This window comes from Haemaphysalis longicornis, unplaced genomic scaffold (assembly GCF_048455015.1).
Source record: "Haemaphysalis longicornis isolate Haplotype H1 unplaced genomic scaffold, Haemaphysalis longicornis Haplotype H1 scaffold_10, whole genome shotgun sequence".
NCBI lineage: Eukaryota > Metazoa > Arthropoda > Arachnida > Ixodida > Ixodidae > Haemaphysalis > Haemaphysalis longicornis.
In genome coordinates this window covers 102,796,353-102,811,970 of record NW_027526204.1, presented here as the reverse complement: position 1 = coordinate 102,811,970, position 15,618 = coordinate 102,796,353, and the positions used below count along the sequence as shown (strand labels likewise).

General features: G+C 44.6%; 1 protein-coding gene across 1 annotated transcript in view; it reads right to left on the bottom strand.

The window, feature by feature from the left end:
- The window catches only part of LOC144159992 (luciferin 4-monooxygenase-like), a 45,818-nt gene that overhangs the window by 25,339 nt on the left and 4,861 nt on the right, over window positions 1-15,618 (bottom strand). The window contains exons 3-5 of the mRNA XM_077691618.1: window positions 12,409-12,616; window positions 10,514-10,620; window positions 2,084-2,283 (exon numbers count right to left, since the gene is read on the bottom strand). Coding sequence (XP_077547744.1) covers window positions 2,084-2,283; window positions 10,514-10,620; window positions 12,409-12,616 — 515 coding nt within the window. The remainder of the gene's footprint in view (window positions 1-2,083; window positions 2,284-10,513; window positions 10,621-12,408; window positions 12,617-15,618) is intronic.

The window sequence follows — 15,618 nt, the reverse complement described above, 5'->3', positions numbered from 1 at the left end:
TGCAAAGCAGCTGAGCCGATGCTCCATTACAACTTTTCAATAAAATATTGTTGTCGTAATGGCGTGGATTAGTATTTTGCCTTTATCGGCTAATCCTGAGACTTTTTTGGTGCGACACTCAAGTGTTTAGAACACAATAGTTTGTCACGAAGGTGGCTGACAAAAATCTGAATTCAGTGGTTTTCTACCCTAAAACTGCTCTAGAGCGCACTGGAAGATTATATCTCGCAGTTTTTAGAGATGTGGCCGTATTACGCAAACGACATCCGCCTTTCGCGCGGTTTTTATACTCCCGCGTAACATTTAAGAGCAGTTATTTAGCAGAAAAACCAATGATGAGCTAGGAGCAATATATTAGCCCTTTGTTATCTTCCTGCTGTCAGATGAATGTACAAATATTACAACTTACATGAAGTTAGTAATATCAAGCGCATGACTCCTGCTTGTAATAATCCAAATATTTTGAGGCCTCGGTTTTGAACTAGCCTGAGAATAATTTTTACGCCATTGATGTTTAAAGCATACTATTCAGGCAACCAAGTATTTTGTCTGGTTGACGAAGTTTTGCGCAGTTTCATAGGGGCAGCAAGATACGAATGTAAAAGTTTAAGAAATGGTAACGTGGACGCGTTGACGGTGGTAATTTACTCGGGAACGAGTGTTGTCTGAAGTACGGAAGTTAGGCTCTGTTCTTATTTCAAGTATTTCTGAATGCGCTGTTGTTCAGCTGAGAATTCTTTTACACCCTGGTAAAAGGCGCCATGAATATTTAATTTTTGTGTCGCTATGCTTGATGTACACGGCTGAAGCACTTTTTAAACGGGCGCACGCATGTAGAGTAGCGTACTACATAGCTGAAAGCGTGCAATAACACTTTCAGATTACTTACGATACTGTACCGTAATTGTGGACTTACGTACTCATCATGGTACCTTATAAAGTCACAGCTGAAAATGACAATCTTATATATTTTTACTCCAAATACATCTCAAGAGTACTGGAGTTTTAGAATTACGAAAACTACAAAACTGCGAAAATACGAAAAAACGTCACTTCTTGTCCAACCCGCAGTCCTGAGCAATGACAAGTTGACACGTGCCGCACAAATTATGGAAAGCAAATGCTGAAATTTTGCCTCCCTTCAATGCTCAATCGACTTTATTGTGTACATGGAACTGATATTTTTACACTCTCTTTTAAAGAAATGCGTAACGCGTTTTTATAGTGGTCTCATAGACCTCCTGTTTATTTTGTTTTTTCCATTGTATTCTGTTTCTCCTTTGTTATCAATGACATTTATATTTTGCTGTAATGCCGGATTAACTATTATTCTTAGCGTCACGCATTATGGTTTGCTTTACTGACTTCCTGGTGCGTCGAAAATCCTTTCCCTGATCTAGTCACTATACTACGGTCCCTGTTCTTTGTTATCGTTTTTTTTGTTTTACAAAAGTGTCGCTTGTCTTCTGTACACGAAAAACATGTAATTTGCTTTGTTGCCAATATATGTACACTGCCTCCTGTTACTCTCCACTGTGTGCCATGTAGGGGGCACGGACCTTTGTCAAGCCTTTGTATGGCGTTTTGTCTGTATCTCCAAACATCCTTGATGTGGAAATAAACTGAATTGAATTGAGTGTTTTTCTGGATGCCTAAATTCTCAGAATTACTACTATGCGTTTCCGTGATGCTGCGCTTGAACAAGGCTGAACATATCCCGCTTTTGGGGACCGTGAGCTGATAGTGAAACTACAAAGACTCGCTTTACCAGGGGCAAGTGGAAACATCTTGTCACAATAAGGGCACTCTGATTACCATGTGTTTCGATCAATGCTTGAAACAAATTTCAGTAAAGTAGCGCATCCAACAAATAATAAAGTATAAGCTCAGTATTGGGCTATATAAATCCACTGCTAGTAAATAAGGGAATATATTTGGTCGAACTCTTTCATCATAGTGCCTAAATAAGTCATTACGAAAAAACGAACCCCACACCCCCCACATGGCACGGCCGCAACACAGAACACCAAATGAGTATTGTTAGAAACGTCGACGGCACTAGTACCAATACGACCATCCGTACCCGAAAGTAAGAAGCGCGGCGATGAAGTTGTGATGGGTTATCAAAGCTGCTTTCGGGAGGCCGGTCGTACCACTGGACATAAACACGGTGAATGTATCCTGGGGGCCAGCAGGGGGAGGTATCTTGTACTTGCTACGTGGTGTCTCCTTGAGCTTGTAGAAATTCACCATGCCGTCGAAATCGCCGGTCGTCACCATCACCTGCAGGAAATGCGATTCTAGGCTTCTTTACCAATATTAAGAGCAGCACGTATTATATTGATCGATACCGTACTCTTGTACACAACCTGTACCAGTTATAGGTTCTACAGGATATAAGAGTTACCTAAGATCTTTGTGTAACCTCACGACCTATATCTGCAACCACCTTATACCTAATAGTGAATTTATTAGCACTCAGTACAGATCGCATAGCCTATATTATGCAACAAATATACGCCGGAATGGTAACGCGATGCCTGCTTTTGTTTTATCGTAATTACTTCCACTTTTTTAGTATTCACGCAAATATCACGTCACACTCGCATTCCTTGATCGTCAATATTAAAAAAAAACTCAATGGAGACGTTTAGACGAACAAAGATATCGTTTCAACTCATTTCCGCGGTAGTATAGAAAAAAATTGAGAATAAATTCAATTTCGGGGAAATCAAAAACAGCGAGATTTAACTGGGCAGCTGAGGGCTATATTCATCGCCAGTTTTGAACCGCCTATTTATGTCCCTTTCCAACAGAGACCTGCATACTTCGTGAAGCATTCTTTGACCCTATTCACCTAGTTTAACTCTCAACAAAATATTGTCGCAACATCTCAAGGGCATTAACTGTTATATATTAGTTGGTAGTTAGAATTTTTCCGACACAAGCTTGCTAAGTAGCCCCACAAAGCATGCTGTAAGGAATTAAACAGAGGTCGTGTCTAAGTGAAAGGGGCCCTACAAGTTAGGAAACCTTGCCCTCTTGTGAACACTAGCCCGGTGGATTTCTCGTTGTCTCCAAAGCTAATGCTGTATATTATTTATTTCTGATCTGTAAGCGCGGTCATTGAGGAGGCGATGTGTATAATGTAGAATACATATTCTAAATGTAGTGGTTTACTAAACTCCGACAAGAGTTTATTACTTTGTTCGCAGCATCGGTACGATTGATTTTAGAGCAGCCTTTTCTAAATGTAGACTCTGCTCTCGGTAGCTGTACATCTTTGGTGCCAGTTAGCGACGTAATGATTACCATTCTACGGACCTTATATACAAGAGATAGAAGACCGGTAAGGAGGCAATGGTTGTGCTCTTTGGCACAATAAAATAATTTTGCTCTTTTTACAACGTTATGGAGCCTTTATTGCTCTGAAACTTTCCTAGCAATATTTCGCTAGCTTTTAAGCAAAGTGTCTTGTACAATTTTCAGGACGTCGGAAGTTGTTTTGCTACCTCCAACAGTTTACCTAGTTCATCCGCGCTATGTACACCATTTATACCCCGTCATGGGTCCTCTTTCGAACTTCGGTTGCGAAGTAAAGGTTCCCAGTGGTCAGTCGTATAGCAAACATTCATAATGCAGTCCTCCGCAAAATGCCGTTCCGCTGCTTTCAATGTCTCATTCACGTTTTTTGTAAACATAGCAGCCTCTTCGGTGTGTGGATATATTGCCGTTGCTAAGGCAAGCAGCTTTTTTCTTGCTTTTCCCCTTGCCCCGCCTGTGGTGTTTTCAATCTTTGAAAAACCCAACGGACCCATACCCAAACAACAAACAAAAATAAAAAAAAACGGCACAGAAAACCCACAATCTATTGATGCTGATTTTAAATGCGCGGTGGGTAACACACAAATATTTAGTACCTTGTAGCGCCTTTGAGGAAGCGCTTACAAACATCATACCATAGTTTCATTGATACGACTTAGATTTTTTTGAACTAATTTCTTGCATAAAAAAGGATTGTGTTATCTTTACATACTGCAGTGCAGCTATATCCTGAAAAAGAACCTGTGACATAATGGTGTACAATGCTTACCCGTGGAGTTATAACAAAATATTGCTGCACCCAAAACATGAAAATGCGTAATCTATTTGGGATCGTCATACAAAGGTTCTCGTGCATAAATAAAATCTATTGAGAATCGCTCTGCTCGATTTTATGTCATATATTATCGAACTGCAAGTGTCACGTCAATATCACAAGTATCACGAGCACGTGCTAATCTCAACTTGTCTAATCGTTATATTTGGCACAACCATTCTAGCCTGTGTATCTTTCATACGACACGAATCAGAACTGTCTCGGAATAATTGTTTTTGCCCAAACTTACATACTGTAGCAAGGCACAAACTCAAGAACATGATAACGCCGGTAAAAGGACAAATACAAGATTTAATAAAGGCGAACTTGCGCCTCACAAAAAACGAACGCCCTAGCGCCGCTGCCACCGAGTTCTATCTCGTTCGCCGCTTCTTCAGCACATGCCGTGGTTGCTTTGGCGCTGTGCTCCGCTAGGCATCCTTTTATTGGTTTGTTATTCGTAACCGGGAGAGTGCAATAAGCGATACCGTGACATTAGCCAACCTCCCGAACGCGCATCGTCCCGATGCGTGAAAGCATCAGAAGCTTTGATATGCTCAAGGTACTTTGTGCTAGGTACCTTGAGAGTAACTACAGAACGTTACTTTGTATAATAAGGCTTCATACGAACTACATGAACCGCTTCTGGTTGCAGGTGGCGACATGCCGGCAAAACATGGTTGGATGGTACGACCGTGTACGCAACGTCGCTAGTTTTCTCAAATCTTTGTAAGGTCCGAAGTACCTTCTCGACAACTTTTCTGAGAGCCCGCAGCGTCTGAGGGGTGTCCATACACAAACTTCCTCCCCTTGCTGTAATTCCACGTGCCCGTGGCACAGATTGTAGGAACTTGCGTCGCAGATCTGCTGGTTCCTGATGCGAGCACAGATGCCTTGCCTCTTAAGCGCGCTGCGTGAAGCCTTCAACACAACAGTCATCCTCATTCTCAACGTGGGGCAACATCGCGTACAGCATTGTGGCATCACGACCGTAGAGAATACGAAATGGAGTTATTGACGTCGTATACTGTCGTGCCGTGTTGTCTGCGAACGTTACATACGGCAAAATGGTGTCCCATGTCTTGTGCTCGACGTCTAGAACGTGCACAGCATATCGGCGATTATTCTGTACATCCACTCAGTCAGTCCATTCATTGGCGGATGGTACTCAGTAGTTCTAAAGTGAAAAGTGCCGCTGAGCTTCAAAACTGTTTGGAAAAGTTTGACCATGAATGTTGTTCCCTTATCAGTGATAACCATGGATGGAGCAGCATGTCGCAGGACCATATTCTCGCGGAAGAAGTGCGCCACCTCTACACCCATCGCTCGAGGTATAGCTCTCAGCTCGGCATAGCGGTTGAAGTAGTAAGTTGCGGAAATTATCCATCGGTTTCCAGATGACGAAGGCGGAAGAGAACCTAACAGCTCCATGCCAACCTGCTCGAATGGGGCGACTGAAATCTGAAGGGGATGTTGCAAGCGGGGGTTGCGGCCAGGGGCTTTTTTGACCCCGGCAGTAGCGACACGTCCGTACACAGAGCTTTGGCTGGTAATACTTTAGTCCTAATCTGGCTGGCTAATGTGCGGGTGCAGCGAAGGTGTCCAGAATTTGGATCCTCATGGAAGACCAGTACAGTGGAACCCCGTTAATACGTCTTTCAGCGTACCCGGAAAAGAAAACGTAACCGCCGGTAAAGCGTAAGAGTGAGGAAAGCCACGAAAATGGGCCAGTGTCTACCTGGCTTCGTTAACTCAACCCGTATCTAGAGCTGCATTGTTGCCATCACGTTTGTGTTAACGTATTAACTCTGCGCTGTCATCATGCATTCACAATTTGGTGGATCTGTTAAGTGTCGGTGTGGTTTGTTGAGGCGCTGCCCGCCGGGCTGCCACTCGGGGTTGCTTCGGCAGCGGCAAAGTCTATGCCACGGCATTCATTCAAGGTGCCGTAGGAACCTGACAGATTGAAGACGTGGGAAAGCGCGATTCCGCGGGGAAGATCCAATGTTACGTCACAAACATACGGCTGTGACATTCATAGCGAGCCTTCGGACATAGTCAAGTGTTGCGAACATATTGTGCACGGTGAAACGAAGGATTCAGCGGGGCAGGTGAACCCGGAGGGAAAGCGCGGTGCCCCGTATTCCCCCTAACATTCCTGAGCACCTGTCGAAACAAAGACGCCAAAGTCATGCAGAAAACCACCCAAAGGTGGTGTTGCGTCCTGACAAAATAATGGGCCTTTTTGCGACAAGACTCGCACAATTGACGGTACGGGTGGGGTTGAAGGCCCAGAGAGGAGCAAGGAAGGAGCAGCAGACGACACACCGAGGCCGATCTCAACTAAGGCCCCTAAAATATCAGCGCTACCCACAGCGCCAACGCCTGGTCCGCGGCAGCACCGGCCCGCGGCAGGGTACTGGAAGGCCGCGCTCTTTGCAGACTAACCGAATCTAAAAACACAGCACGGCATCGTTACAACATTGCGGCGGCGCTAACATCCCGCACTTCCGACGTTCCGTAGTGAAACTTCTGTTGTAAACAGAGTAACGATGGCGATGGCACTTTTGATGGATTGCCATCTAGTACAGGCCTCTCCAACTCGCTTGCGGCTTCTTGTAGCCAGTTCAGTAACAAAGCCTGGCGAAGACTCACCAAAAATCAAAATGGCGCTGCCCAAGCGGCTTCGGAGTGTCTGTTTCTGAGGCATGATCCGGGAACGGGCCCACACTTTCGACGTTACAGCGGGGTTTGCAATACATTATATTCTGTGGGACCTATGCCGGGACCGATGGCAAACAACGTAACAGCCAGGAAAACGCCACAGTGAGGAGCGTAACAGCGGGGTTCTACTGAAGTAATTCGTCGCGGAGACTTGTGGGCATTACCAAAAGGTATTCCTTGCAGCAAGAGGCGAAGTTCCTCTTGTATAGAAGGCGGCGGCGTAACGAAACGACGGCAAGCTTATTGCGAAATCTTTTGGCACGACTGATGTGTGTACTCCCAGATAGTCAATCAATGGGCGCAGTTCGGGGTCTTGCCGCTGCTTCTCGGACATTGCTACGATGTCTACGGCTCCGACGAGCATGACATCGTCCTCACAGCTCGTGTCCGCTGCTTCCACTGGTGCCAGAGAAAGACAGTACAGTTCCGAATGTAATTGCCCAGACTTGGATACAATAATCGTGTCAAACTCTTGGAGCAGTAAGTCAAGCATGCAAGGAGTCCCGATGGATTCCTAAGGCTTGTAACCCAGCAGAGTGCGTGGTGGTCGCTTGTGACCTGAAATGGAAGGCCATACAGGTTCGGGCGGAACTTCATTACAGCCCACACAACAGCAACACATTCTTTTTCAGTGGCGGACTAGTTGGACTCCGCGCGGGAAAGGGCCCTGCTCGCGAAAGTAAGAATTCTTTCGGGGCAGTCTTGCCGTTGTACAAGAATCGTTCCGATTCCGACGTTTGCTTGCCTGCGTGGACCACCGTCTTTGCATCATTATCAAAATCCGCAAGCACAGGTAAGCTTGTAGGCGTTGCTTGAGCTCGTCGAAGGCAGCCTGCTATTCGGCCCAGACAAAACTCGAGTCCTTTCGTCTTAGTTCAGTCAGTGGGGCAGCAGTGTACGATAATACCGGTATAACCAGTATAAAACTTCAGTAGCAGGTACACAGGCAAAACAAGCGATGCACGGACTTCTTATCTGCAAGAACAGGGAAGTCAACGACGGCTGCAGTTTTGTCGGGATCAGGTCAGACTTCTTGACGGCTAACAACGTGGCTCTGGAATTGGAGCTCAAAACAGCCGAAATGGCTTTTCTTCAGGCTTCAGGGAGATTCCAGCGGAATGAATGGCATGATGGACAAATGTCAGTCGGTTCAAGTGTTCGATGTTTTGGAAAACACGACAACGCCTTCGAGGTAGACTAAACACGTTTGCTATTTCAAGATGGTGAAAACGACGTCCGCTGAAACATTGCGGGAGCAGAACACAATCCAGAGGGGAGAACATAAAACTCATAAGGTCCATCCGGTATCACAAAGGCAGTTTTTGCACGATCCCGCTCATCGACTTCTATCTGCCAATAACCACTTCTTAGGTCCATCGGCGAAACGTACCGCGCATTGCGCAGTCTGTCCAGAGAGTCGTCAATGCGCGGGAGCGGATACACATCCGTTTTCGTTACATTGTTTAGCTTTCAGTAGTCAATCCAAAAGCCTAGAGTGCCATCTTTCTTCCTCACTACGATCACTCGTGATGACCACGGGCTTCGGGATATCTGGTTAACATCGTCCTCGAACATTTGTCGCACTTGCTGATGTATGGCATCGCGGTCTTTTCGGGAGACACGATAAGAATTTGGACGAATGGGTTTTTGTTGTCATCGGTAATGATGCGCTGCTTTGTTAGCGCTGTCTGGTGAATCGTCGTCGTCAAAGAAAAGCAATTATGAAATTCGAGCAAGAACTGCAGGAGCCCTTGATGTTTTCCGGGTGCTAGATCTGGACAAATTTTGAGGGGGGGGGGGGGGGGCGGAGGGCGCTCAGTGTGTGATGCCTGTGTGTGCAACACGACACATCCTGCGTCGTCAGTGATATTCTCAGCGCTTGCCACGGCGGTATCTTTCCGGTTTACTGACTCTTATTTCCAAAGTTTGCCAGTAAGCTCTCGGTGCAACCATCATTTAGGTGCACAATACCACCAGCAATGCCAACGCCAAGGATTAGGAAGAGAGCACTGTTCGGCTATGCTATGCCATCCTCACGGCGTGAAGAGTCACACCTGACATATACAAGGGCATATGATCGTGCGGGCCAATTAACATCGTCATCCATAACGCGGAACGCCGAATATCGGTCATTTTTTGCGAACTGAATGCAAACAGCTGATAGAAAAGGTGACAGAATGCTCCCGGAGTCTATTACTGTTTTGTGTTCACACAGAAAGTCCATGCCTATGAGGACGTATTTGCAACACTTTGGCAAAATGACAAATGAGGCAAGAAAATTCGAAGCGTCGATACGAACTCTGGCAGAGCATCTTCAATATGGCTCCATTAGATGACCACCAGCGGAATGAACGTGAGATGCCGTTCATGGGGTTTTAATGTTTTAAACCGGCTGCGAGAAGTTGACTGCTTATAGAAAAGACAGCACCGGTGTCCAGGGAAACGATCACTTTGCGCCCGTCAACAAAGAGATGTAGTCGGGCACTGACGACGACATCGGCGCTTTCTTTGGTTGTCGGCGTCGTCGGACCGCGTGTCACCACGTCGTCGTCGCTTTCTTTACATGTCAAGTTTGTCGTATCGCACGCCTGGGTCGATGGAGGTGCTTGGTAGCTGTCGCCCTCAGAACCGTGTCTCCTGAGGTTTCCGCTTTCAGTTTCCCTATCGTCCAGGGCTTAGTGTATTTCCCCTAGGTATACAAGGTACGCAAGAAGTTTCCGTATACACGGAAACTTCTTGGCCCTTAGTGGTTACCGCTTTTATGGCAACTTACGCAGGACGTACCTAGCTACTACAAGTACATATTTGTTTAATTGGTTGCGTTGCTGGCGCGTGCGTCCCTAGGACTTCTGTGAACTTGTGAACTGCCCTGACATTCCCCACGCCGCCAGTCATTGGTATTTCCAGAAATGGATGCGTCACCGGCGGCCTCCGTTCGGTATGTGTTGTTCTTGTGAGGCTGCTCACTTTTCATTTCGTGTGTTGAGACGCTCGCTGTTTCATTCGTATATTCCTGGAATTCATACGTGGAGCGTCTGTTTTTCACCAGCTTCCCACCATGTCATTTTACAATGGAATGAGTTGGTTATTGTCAAGCTTTTTAGAAAAGAGTTTGTAGCCCGCGGTACCGCACCCCTGTTACTAAGAAACGTTGCTTTTGTTTGTTCTTTTCTTTCTTTTTTGGCTGTGGAGAGATTGTGAGGAGCACAACGTCACGAAAGATTGTACGCACATGTACAGTGCCCGCACTTTCCCTGTTTCCTCGCCTCGACCCGCCAACTTATGTTCTAACAAGGGTGCACTATAGCACACCTCCTGCGCCTAAATAAGCATGCGTGCTTTTAGGTTGTTTGTTACTCAGATGAAGGCTTATCCTCCAGTCGAAACGTCAGTAAACCAGTTTTTGTTTTCAATCGGGAGTCAACAACTTTCTCAAATATTTCCTTCTGGCTCCTCGAGAAGTTTCATCTACTGCTTATATTGATATATATATATATATATATATATATATATATATATATATATATATATATATATATATATATATATATATATATATATATATATATATATATATATATATATATATATATATATCACCCATGAACGATGTTGTATAAGGTCGGGCTACACTGCAACTGTTTCCCCTACCTTCACCGACGGCACATCGCTGCACGCATTCTTGACCATAGCCGCGCTTGCAGCATCACAGTACACAAGCGTGGGCTTCGTCATGTTTAGCACTCGCTCTGCTTCCCCTGAAAAACGGGTAGAGAAATTATGGAGGGCAGGTACAAAAAGCACTTCCTAACTTCAACCACTATACAATAAGCTATCTATTGTAGTGGAGTCTCAAATTGAAATTGTGAGTGAAAATCAATCGTTGGCACAGTGAATACATGCTTAACACTCTTTCAGAGATTTTGCACAAACTCAAAGTATACTGGATGTTTGATGTTCATTCTCCTAAATTACGTATATATTTCCCGACAAAATCAGTGATAGGTACTGTTTTTCTAACAGTACTCTCCCAGCCGATTAATCACGTCCGCTGTGACGGTAAGTTGTACGATGGGCAGCGTTCCAGTTACCAGTTTGCGCTTTTGTTCGAGTAATAGGAACTTTTAGCGAGCAGAGAAAAAGTTTAAAATAGCCTTGAACTGGGGGCATACTAAACACACATCAGTACCAGGTGTAAAATCACCTTGAAATCGGCTTGACCTGACTACTGCTATTGCTTAGGCTTCTTAAACTTGCACAGAATCTTTTTTTCATTTTTTAAAATGTAATTCGCTTTCTCCGTTCCGTGCTCCCACTGGTCTTTAGAATGAAGTGCTTGACGTTATAAAATCCGCTATGCAGTGACTCACGGCGGTACATACGTTATATGTGTTTAAAGAAGAGTTGAAGAGAATATTTTGTTTAACATAGACACCCTTTCGTTACTTCTACAGAGACTCAAGGTGGTACATAACTTATCTCCGTTTAAAGAAAAGTTGAAGGAGAAATTTTGTTTAACATAGTCACCCGTTGGTTCTTCGTGATAATTTTAGCAATTTCCTTCCGAATAGATGCGACGTCAGTGAGAGCAGTCATCGCGGGGCAAATGAATTCACATAGTGTGGCATGGTTCCTTAACAAATGCTACAATATTTTAAGAATTTATTGCTTATGAGGACAGCCACTACTTAATATGGAGGGAGGAAATAACAAAATTCGGGTGGAAAGAATGTTCCCTTGCAGCAAATGACAGGAGCAGTTTGAAGTCAAGGGAAGAGGACTTCGTCCTGCACTGAATTTATGTAGGCTATTTTTGTTCTGGAGGATGATGATGCTCAGAGTGTTGATGAAGGAAAAAAAGAAGTCCTTATAACTCTTCTTTAGCACAGCATCTAAAACTGCAGAAATTTTGAATATTTTCTTGATTGCATGCACATACTTGTGCACAGCAGGATTAAAGTAGCTAAAAGTTCTTACTTACACATCAGTTGTAGGGTACTTTAAAAGTCATCCAGGTGCTCCATTCTGACAAATGTAGGCCACTATATGGGAATTCGGCACGCTAATAATTGTGTTTTCGGACACATTTTCGACCTTACTTTTTTAAAGTTCTAATGGTAGTTTGAAAAGCTATGAAAATTGTTCAAAAACGATGACACAAAGAAAGAAGACACTAGGACGAGTGCAACCGTGCCGCAGTTTGATCATCCTATATAGTCTGTTATCAAGGTATAATGCGGCATCGTAGTAGGGAAGATGCGTATGTCAAGGCCCACATGTTCTAGGATGCCAGTACTTAAGATTGGCGTTCTGCTCAGGTATGGTAGGAAGAAACGCATATTCCAAGAATGTACTTCTTCACCTTTGCCCCTGAGTGATAGATAAATGAAAGAGCATAATTCAGCTACCGCAAACGTTTCTCGTTCGGCGCCCCATTCGAATGCAAACAATTAACACGCTCTTCTTATGACGTTTTTTTCCCAACCCGGAAGACCCCACCGTTACTGTTTTTCCGAGACTACTGCAATAAATAAACTTCAACTTACTTTCGTTGAAGATTGTCTTAACGCAAGTGATTGTGGCTCCTGCGAAGCTCGTTGCAATGAAAGCGATCATTAGGTCTGCAGTGTTCGGCGAGACGAAGCACACCGTGTCCCCCGGCTGCATGCCTAAATCCTGCAAGCCTGCCGCAACAGACTCGCAGATACTTTCAACCTCGCCATAGGTGTAGTGCTGACCTGTAACGGCTTCAATCTGCGGCGATATGCAGAAGGCAAGGAAAAGAAGTTGACCAAGTATTTCAATTAGTAACGTATTTTTATCACACACCATTGCAGTTCTAATTACAGCTCAGCCATAGCGGGCACAACTGCGTTGCAGTTTTTACAAACAATAATAACTCCGTAATTTGTCCTTGTTGTTCTTGTGCAAACATCTTTCTTTCCCCATACAAGCGCTCGCCGCCTACAGGGGCAAGCGCATTTGTTCTAACCGAATGGCTGTTGGGGAGAACATTGCAAAACGTCAATCTACAAATTGCGGGGAAACCACGGAGAAAGAATATATAGGAGGCGAAACAGCCCATTGCGGTAAGTGGGGGAGGGCGACTCGATAATGTCACAATGAAAACCAAGGCGTACTGCAAAGCTTCGTCGCTGCGCCGGTAAAGGAGAGGGTAGCGGCACCCAACGCACGAAATGACAGCGGCCGCAATTCATCCCCTGTCTGCATAATGAAATGCCGATTGCATCCGGTGGCTGCGAAGTCTTTTCACCCGCGGCAGATGCCGCTAGCTTAACCTATCACGAGCGCTTGTGAAATTATCTGGCCGCGCTAGGAAGCCTCGTTTCTCCTCTTGTTTTATTCTCGCCCCGTCGGTGCAACGTGGGTACCCGCAGTACACTTGATTTTATCTTATCCCTTAAGTCTTCCCTATGCTCGGTGAGAATGAGCGGGCTGTTGTAGAAGGAAGAATTACACTCGAAGAAGTTAAGGCTTCCAGTGCAAACCTTGAATTTATAAGTACCCTGGAACTGATGACCTCACTTCCGTGTTCTACGAAAGATTATTGAACGTACTTGCACCTACCTTACGTGAAATAATTACCTAGGCATATGAATTCGACGTTGTCCCCCTACATGTTACCCGGGTTATACGGTGCTAATTCCGCTTAGTGACAACGCCGAAAATTTTAAAAGCGTGGATGGTTACAGGGTGATATCCTTGTGTAACGTGGATCGCAACCTGTTTCTTTAAGGTACTGGCACGCATTATAAAGACCGGATTAACAATTCTGATAGGTTCGCACCAGCAGGCTAATGGAATTCAATCGTGAGCATTCGGACCAACATTCGTGTTTGTAACTTAATACTATAGCGCGTATTCAACGGTGCTGTCCGGGCTACGCTTTTTTGAATTGACCCAGCTCAAATTACCTCAAAATGGCCCAAATTGACCCATTTGACAGGGGTAACCACCTTGTCCTGTTCACTGTTCTGTAGTCAGATGGAATTAGAGAAGCTTCGTATAAAAGTACATCTCAAGGGTATATAAGCTGTACGGCCAGCTTTATCATAAACCATGAACTCTGTAGACCTATTTCGTACAGATCATCCATACAGCAAGGTTGCCTATTATTACTCTTTTTATTATGTTTGTACCTTGATTCGCTGTGCATTAGTACTCTCCACAGCAGTGTCATTTATGGTTTCTCTCTGGCAAGCTATGTTGTCAAAGTTTTAGTCTATGCAGATGACCTGGAACTTTCTTGTTCGGAGAAGAAATGTCGTTTAGAGGCCATGACGCTGGCACAGCGGTTTTGCGATGTACGTGGAGTTCAGGTGAGCTCTGAAATATCAAAAAGATTTTGGGAGGGCTCGTGGGGGGTATGCAAACGCGTCAGTTTGGAGGTATACCATGGAATGTTCAGACACAACAGTACCTAGGCCTTCTTCTACATCAGATTCGAATTTGCGGTCGTCATTGGTCTTCCGCGCTTACCGTTGTGAAGCGTACAACGCAGAAATTGATGCAGTGGCAGCTGTCTATTTTTGCATTTTTGCGGGGACAGTCCTGTGAAATGTATTTCTTCTTTCCCAAGTTGTTTACGTTATGCAGGTGCTTAGGTGCGGGCGAAGTAAGGTTCGATCATTGCACGGATTGTTCCTCACCTTCGTATGGTGGCCGAAGTGGGAGCCTATGCGAAGCAATAACCCTTTCCTCCTGCTAAAGTCTGGCGGTCTCGGAATCGTGCATTTGTTTGTACACCGGGTCGTCTCGCTTTTCTTGTTTTTTTTAAATGGCGCATCATCATTTTCTAAAAAATTTCGATTCAGCATAAATTGGCTGCTCATTTGCCATATTTATTTGTCCCTACAGACTCCGGAAATCGTACATCACCTCGGGGCTCTTTTGAAAAGGTTGCTGAGAATTTCATTCATGATCTTAACTGCACGTTTTTCACGGTCGCTCTAGAAAGAAAATCACGTGTGTTTCACTCGAAAGTCTATTTACAGAGGCCATTTATCGCCAACCATAGCTAAGGGTTTTAGAAAATATTGTACTGCAGCAAGTCAAGTGAATGTGCACCCAAGCGGTTGCAATAAGCTTAGTTATTATATTGCACGCATATACGTTGTCAGTTAAAACATGACTCAATAGGGTATTTGTTTTTTTCTCTTTGAACTGTCAGTTGTGTTACCAACCTTATACTACTGCTCACTGTTTTTTTGTGTTGGGATGGAGTGTTTTTTTATGTTCCGAAGGAGACTATTGAAAAGGATATAGACATGAACCACTATGGTATTCGATTCTTGCCAGTGACAAAACTTTGTTTCGCGTCCTGTGACCTTTTTGTATCCATCGAACTGTTTAGCTTGTGGAAGTGTAGCATCATTGAGCCCAATGAGGAGAAAAAGCTCGAAAAATTAGGTAAATTTTTCCCGAAAAAAGTTCGTTTGTGTATAGTGTCTACGCGACATAATCTCAACGACCGGACTGGTTGCATCTTCTCGAGGCCTGCGTGTGTCTGCTTGACTTTTAAAATGTGTGTCAGTGAACGCATTCCCACTGCAGATAGGCTGGGATTTTGAAGCTTTGAGTGATAGCGTTTTATAAAATACAGGAACAAATGATACAGAAGGGTGTAAAACACTGCGCTGTTACTGTACTGACTCTGGTTTAAATCCTGTCGCATCACATGCATGTTTTTCATTTATTTACATTTTAGAGCAGCGGCCCTTTCCTTTATCGCGCGA